This window comes from Urocampus carinirostris, chromosome 9, assembly GCF_059441175.1.
Source record: "Urocampus carinirostris isolate Australia breed hairy pipefish chromosome 9, RoL_Ucar_1.0, whole genome shotgun sequence".
In the NCBI taxonomy this organism is placed as follows: domain Eukaryota; kingdom Metazoa; phylum Chordata; class Actinopteri; order Syngnathiformes; family Syngnathidae; genus Urocampus; species Urocampus carinirostris.
Genome location: NC_142357.1, coordinates 36,733,559 through 36,741,213, shown reverse-complemented (window position 1 = coordinate 36,741,213; position 7,655 = coordinate 36,733,559). Strand labels below are relative to the sequence as shown.

At 40.5% G+C, this 7,655-nt stretch overlaps 1 protein-coding gene across 1 annotated transcript; it reads left to right on the top strand.

Moving 5' to 3' along the window:
* The first annotated feature begins 1,980 nt into the window (after positions 1–1,980).
* On the top strand, positions 1,981–6,495 carry LOC148360192 (equilibrative nucleobase transporter 1-like). The gene is made up of 9 exons (XM_088343857.1): positions 1,981–1,989; positions 2,627–2,719; positions 2,783–2,922; positions 3,011–3,114; positions 3,178–3,321; positions 4,123–4,230; positions 4,383–4,569; positions 6,148–6,271; positions 6,358–6,495. The coding sequence occupies exons 1-9, from the start codon at positions 1,981–1,983 to the stop codon at positions 6,493–6,495; spliced, it is 1,047 nt and encodes a 348-aa protein (XP_088199983.1).
* Positions 6,496–7,655: the final 1,160 nt, after the last annotated feature.

The window sequence follows — 7,655 nt, the reverse complement described above, 5'->3', positions numbered from 1 at the left end:
TTCAAGCAACTAGCCATAATCCAGATTTTCACGTTTCACGATTATTTTTCTCAATCGCTGAAAGCAAAGTAATAACAATGTTTTCCATCCGTCCATCCATTATCTGCACCGCTGATCCTCAGTAGGGTCCCGGGAGTGCTGGAGCCCATCGTAGCAGGGAACATCCTGAACTGGTTGGCAGCCATTTCAGGGCACACATGGACAGACAACTCACTCGCTCACTCACACTTAGGGCAGTGTTCCCTCTAAGCTGCACGCGTGAGCAAATGCGCACTGCTGGCACATTCTCAGCGCACAAGAAAATCTAGCCAGCGCACAAAAATGAGGGCTCAAAATTACTTATTAAGAAGCGACTTAAGTCAAAGTTACAGTGCATGAACGTAAAAATACACAGGTTCCCCTGACGTTGTGTCCTAAATGCGGTATTTTGAAGTCGAGTCGAAGGAGAACGAAGTTGAGTAAAGTTAGTAGAGTTTGTCGGGGAACCGGCTTCTTCGGCTCGGCCCACTAAAAGGAACCGGCTCTTTCGGGTCCTAAACGGCTCTTCGGGTTGTTTTTGCTTCTTTAATCCCAACATGGCCAAATATTATGTCAAATTATGCACAAAATGACTTAAAGGAAGGGGGGAATAGAACAAAAAATAAAAAAATACCAAAATGAAAAAGAAGTGAAAAGCTGAGAAAAAAAGAAACAAAAGGAATAGAAAAAAGAAGGAAAAAGTTAGAAAAAAAGAAAAGAAAGAAATGCAGGAAAAAAGTAAATAGAGAACAAAAAGAAAAAAGGAACAGCTCTGAAAAAAGTAAACACAAAGAGATTTTTTTTAAAGGAATTAAAAAAAAAGTAGAAAAAAAACACGGAAAAAAGAGGAAAAAGTTTGTGTTGCATTCAAATAATTTCCAATGATATCAAGTGAATCTTGTTGCCAACGTTGTACTTCACCACTAAAAAATGTGATTAAGTACAGTTCTGTATCTTACAACCAAATAAATAAGCCCCCCCAAAATGATAATATTATGCGACAAAATATATCAGCTATTATTAAGAGGTTGGTTGCATCTCAAGACTATAGTCTTTCCGTGTTTTTTTTTTCCAGAAAAATGATTCACCTCATACTGGAATAGATTTGAGATGTAGGTCGTGGAACTCTGTCACGCCTGAGAGATTTGGATGCTATTGGAGACACTCAAGGCGGCTGTCCTGTGACTTTTTTTCAGTTATACTGACCAATCCCAAGATAATATCAAAAAGCTGGTCAGTGCAGCTAAACTGACTTCTTCCTTGCTTGACCCCTTAAAGGTTTGAGATCAGAGAATGTTGGAACTACCAGATCTGTGGGATCCTGTGTGGAACCTTTGAGACTCTCAAGGATTATGTGCTATAAAAAAATAAACGTGACCTGACCTGACACAAACCCCTGAGATTTCAGAACAAAAAAACAAACAAAAAGGAACATTTCCCTCAGTTTGACCAAAATATAAAATACTCCCCAATGTGCTTTTAGTACTTGGTGACCTCCAATTTGATATGTCCAGTGAAAGGTTTCTGTGTGAAGAAGAAACAAATGGTTTTGAGATATCTAATGATGATTCAGATAACAGATCGAGTGAAAAAGAGAAGATGATTGGATGGAACTATATGAACTTATTGTCCTCCAATTCAAGATGTCCAGGTAATGGTTCCATCGCAAAGAGTTTAAGGGTTTAGAGATGATAAGTGATAAATCGGGTAACAGCTTGAGTGAGGACAACTGGATGATTAGTTTGAACAGGAATTTATTGTCCTCCAACTAGGAAAGTCCAGGGAAAGGTCCCAGTGTGAAAAAGAGACAAAGGGATGATAGGTAAAGTTAGGATTAAGGTACCGGACTGAAGAGGAGTGGATGATTGAATGGAACAACAGACACATAGTGTCCTCAAATTCGAGTTCCTTGATAATGGTTCCACCATGAAGAACAAATGACTAGTTTAGAGATAATAAGTGATGATCCAAGTACTAGATTTAGTGAAAAAGAAAAGATAAATGGGTGCAAGACCAGGAACTTGCAATTTGGGGTTGTCCAGGGAACGGTTCAACTACTCGAAGAAGTCACATACAAAATCCTTCTGTACTTCTACAAGGCCATCCATAGGCCCCTCTGTACCTTTCCGGCCTGCTTCACATTGTCACGCCATTTCGCGCCCTCAGACCTCCCTCCTCCCTCCATCTCATCGTACCCACTGCCCGTCTCAGCTCCACGTGGAGAAGGGCTTTCAGCCAATCTGCCCCCAAACTCTGGAACTCATTACCACCTGACCTATGGAATTCCGCTACCCTGTCCATCTTCAAATCTGGACTCAAAACCCATCTTTTCCGACTTGACGATCCATAGAAAAACTGCCTCACATGAACTACCCTTTTTTAACTGTACCTTGTCTCTATTTTTGTATTTATTGCTTGTTTGTTATATTATATTTTGTTGTTTTATATTCTATGTACAGCAACCTTGGTTGTCCTGGAAGGCACATTGAAATACAGTATAATGTATTATTATTATTATTATTATCATCATTATTATTACTATTATAATAATGAAGCGTAGGCTTCTTAAGCAAATGTAAGCTTCACCCTTGAATTTCTCCTCCTGAAGGTGGCGAATCTTTTTGGCGCTCATCGATCAACCATCATCACTGTATACAACGGGGCCTTCGACACTTCTTCGGGAGTCTTTCTCATCGTTAAAGTGTGTTCTACTTGGAGAGTTACCTTTTGCCTGGAGCGATTCATCTTATTTTTTTTGTTAAAGTTGGTGTACGAGGCCGGCATCCCTCTCAAAGCAAGTTTTCTCTTCCTGGCTGCTGGTAGTATCCATCACGTGCTTAGGACCATCTTCTTATTTCCCAGGAACTCTATACCGTACCCTCTGCCGGACAACTACAACAATGGGTAAGAATCCTGGCCGATGCACATAGAATAGGCTATTTGGGTGACTTAAACTCCTTTGTTTCCTCGAATGGTCTGCTGCCAACATCAGGATATCCTGCAAACGAATGAAGAAGTCCAAAGAAACTATTCAGACCATCTTTCTGACACCAATAGATGAAAAACCACCTTTGGAGAACGCAGCGGAGAAACCGGGTGTGTTCAAATTAGAATTTTTCTAACCGTTTTTCAAACCAATTGTGTGTTTGCGTACCTCAGAGAAACCCTTCCGTGAATGCGTCCTGTCCAAATTATTCTTCTTGGTCCTCCTCTGGTTGTCTGTGATCCAACTGAGGCATTATCTGTTCATCGGCACCCTCAACCCCATGCTGGAGCGTCTGGCTGACGGAGATACCTCAGTTGGTACGTAGTCATCTACACACCAAACACCAGAAGTACCAAACAAAACATGAAAGAATATCACATCAGCAAGGTTGAGGTTTCACTGCACACTCTTGTGGAACCCTGGACCCACTGCACCAGTACACTGGTCATGCTGAATGTCTAGGATGAGAGCAGGTTGAATCTGAGAACATGCAACGGAATTGAAAGGGTCTTGAGATTCTTTGGGGAATGGCATATTCTTAGAAAGGTATTTCAAACCCAGGATCGGTATCTGCTCCTATGTGCAAGGAAAATCAGGATGATCTCTGCCAGATCCCTACAAAATTTACTCCGGCAGACCAAACGATTGAAACAAACTCCATTGAGAGTGTGCAAGCAGTTCCAGGAACACAAACGAAGATAAAACATTGACCTGCCCCAACCTAGACTGGACCTAAACCCAAAGGAAAACCAAAAGAACTTTGTGTTTGGTTCCATCTAGCGCCACTAGGTGGCTCCCCATACTGTTAGGAGCTCTATGATGCCCTGGTTCAGAAAGTACTCCATCTGCCATGAACCTATACCGGTGCAGAAGGGTTCCTTCTGTTCCACAGCAATGCCTGACCTGCAGTAGATAGAGTATGCAGGCAGTCCGTACAGGATCAAGGGATCAAAGCTATAAACTGCCTGTCACCTTGACAGGAACCCAATAGAACACCAAAGACACATTGTGTTTGAGTCCATTTGGTGCCATCGGGTTGCTCATCAGATTGAGCAGGACGTCAGTGATGCCCTGGTCCGGATCTTGATGATCCCTGTCCATATTTCTTGTGCCAACAGTGAGCCAGTACATCAACGCATTTGCTTTTACTCAGATGTGTGGATTTTTGGTTTCTCCCATTAACGGCTTCATCTTGGACCGACACAAACGTAAACCACCGGTGGAAGGTAAGGTATGCATGTACAAAGACTCAGGTTTGGGTAAATCTCAATCCTGAGGTTTTCAAATGATGATGATCTGTCTTCCTCTAATGACTAAAACAACTATAGACCTTTAAAAATTGCTTCCCAACCAATGAAGACTGTGTCCAAATTCACAGGAATGAGTGAAGAGGAAGCAGACCTAAATTCTGCAGTTCTGTCTTTCTTCGTGACGTCGGTGCAGTCCTTGGTGTTCTCCATTTGCGCTTCCATCCCTGTGCTGCCTCTTCAGTACTTCACCTTTGTCATGCAAATGATTAGCTACAGCTTCCTGTATGGCGGCATGGCGGCCTTTGTGGCTGTGGCGTGAGTAAACCGAACCCTCGCTATAGTTGACTTTTCACTCTCTCACCAATTCACTGATTTGCATTGTGCGTTGTGTTCTGCTTTCTCATTGGCTAAAAAGTCTCTCCACATTTTCTCTACCAGTGCGCAGTCTTGGAGAGTAACGAAATACATGTAAAAGTGTTACATAACCAGGATACAAAAAATATGTCATTGTATTTGTTACTGTTACTGAAAAAAATCACAGGTACATTTAGTCAAAATAATGATTCACAGTTCACGGATGCCTTAACCGCCTGGATTTCAATGGTACCGTATTTTCCGCACTATAAGGCGCACATAAAATCTGATTTTTTTTTAAAAAGATGACTATGCGCCTTATAATCCGGTGCGCCTTATATATGGATCCATATTGGGAGTGAATGGAGTTGTGGAAAAGCTTGTTTGTTATCTATTGATAAAGTTTGACTGACCTATCTGACTGTTTTGTTGACATTCCCTTTAGCGCGGCACCATCTAATGGTTGCATAACGTAACTACATCCTCTACTGTAGCCAAGTCAAGTCAAGTCACATTTATTTATGACGCCCTTAATCACAAAAATGTCTCGAAGGACTGCACAGGATTACAATGACAAAATTGCACAATTACCTGATCTTAAACCAGCATGCACTTATAGCGCCTTATAATGCGGTGCGCCTTATGTATGGAAAAAGTTTTAAAATATATCATACATTGAAGGTGCGCCTTATAACACGGTGCGCCTTATAGTGCGGAAAATACGGTATTTAAAACTGCATTCATGTATTCATACTGCAACAATAGACGAATTGTGTCTATCATCGTTTCAATCCCTAATACAAGAGAGACAGAGAGGGATAAGGTTTATACACGGCGTGTGTGTTCTGAATCTGTTGCGCAGATTATTCGGACGGCCACCTTCTCTACTACTGCATTTTTGTCAGCCAGTGTTGCAGCTAAAAGCACTTTTCTTTTTGTCTTTATTTCATTTAACCAGAGGGTTTACTGTCCACGTACGTCAAACTGCTTACCAAATTTACATCACCTATATCTGTCATGTCCTGCACGGTTGTCATGGCAGCCAGCTGGCCCCGCCCCTTGACACCGGCTGAGACGCATTGGACTGATTGCTTTTGGAGTACTTAAACGCTCCTTTTGAGACTGCCCGTTGCCAGACCATTGTTTAACCCTCGTTGAAACCCTGTTCATGCCCGTTTGATCTGAGTAATGCCTAGTTTGTAATTTTGATATGCCTTTGAACCAGTTTTGTTTTGTTTTTGCTCCGTTTGTGTGTTGGACAACTTTTCTTTCCTAATTAAAGTGACAGATCGTCTACGCATATGAGTTCCGACTTCCTGCTTCCTGGTCCGCTTCGGGACAATATGCAAATTCCCTTGCAATTTCAAGTTACTCCAAAACCCATAATTATAATCGTTTGAAAAAAATATTTACTTAACAGATTTCTTCTATCTCAGGTTGTTTTTGGAACGTCCATATACGACACGATAAACCAGGATACACTGTACAGTTTTAGTTTTCTGGAGTTGTTTATGTCCTTTTATGTCCGTGTGTGTGTAGCTTTCCACCTTGTCACTTCGGGAAACTTTTCGGTCTCCTTTTGGGCCTCTCGGCAGTATTCTCCTTGCTGCAGTACGCCTGCTTTGCTGTAGTAGAGGAAGTGCTGGATGGGGATCCCTTATATGTGAGAGCTTTGACTTCAGAAACTACAGAATAAAACACAGATTATTTTATTTCAAAGATATTTCTGCCCATTTTATGTGCCTGCAGGTGAACATTGCTCTGACCGTTCTCATCCTGTTCTCCTTCAGCCATCCCGTCAACGTTCTCCTGCACTGTCGAGCGCTTGCATCTAAGCGGGCTGATAACAAAGTTGGTACTGATCCAATTGCAGTTACGATGACATAGTGATAAACCTATTCTGCTTTTCATTATGGACATTTTACCAAGGAGATTTCGTAGGATGCCATAATTGTTATTTGGACTATTATTCTTCACGTTTGTTATTTTTTTGGGCTGGTTACATCATTGTCACTATTGGCAAATAACCTTGCTGTTCTTTGATTTCCAGAGGATCTTCTTTTTGTAACCTAGGAGATTTAATACAAAATAAAGGGCTTTATTAAAGAGGTTTTGGGCTTTCTCCCTTAACTTTTTCTAAATTCAAAATCCATTGATGTCTTCTCTCCTGATATTGAACAAGCAGAATGCCCCGGATTCTTGGTTTTTTGAAAAAGTGCCAGGGAGCCACTAAAGAGTGCAAAAGAGCAAACACCTCCAGAAGGCTAAGGCTCAAGGTCGGCGTCTTCTGGTCTGACATCTTTCTTAAATACTTTGACAAGACATATTTGGGTTCCGGTGAGGTAAATCAAGAAAATATTTCACAATGGACTGTTTTGGTGCAGGGGCAACTAATATTTCCTTCCAGACATGCTATAAGAATAATTTCTGATCATTAAAAGAAGTTGAGAACACTGTTTATAGCTCAATGATTTCATTATTGCGACTAAACTTCTTGACCTGTTCCCATTTTCCAAGACTGCAAGGGCTTGTGTCAACTATGTCCTCTTATTCTTTTGTGTGATTCAATTCTTCTTTGTCATGTAAATAAATGTGGTTTGTTATTATCAAACAGGTGCATTATTTATTTGTGTGTCTCTACTGTTTTCTTTTTGGACTGATCAATGTAATGAAAAACTGATCATTTAAAGTTAAAGTGATGTTAAATGAATACAAGTTTGTGTTTAGCTGATGAAAAAGAATGAGCATTTTAGAAAAGTTTGGAGGGGAATGAGAAAAAAAACAAACGTAATACAGCTTTGCTGCATTTTTTGAAAAGTTAATCTGATTAAAGTTTGAACTCGTTTACATATTTAGAATGCCAGTTAACAAAATAAAAGTTTTATCACAATTTGGCTCATGCTGAAATGTTTAATGCCACGTATTTAACTAAGTTATCTGTTTGATGCGTGACGGTATCTTTAAGCTGCAGAAACAAAACTTTTTATTACATTTTTGCATTTTTTTCTAAGCTTATATGATTAAAGTCTGAACTTGTTTCAATGTTA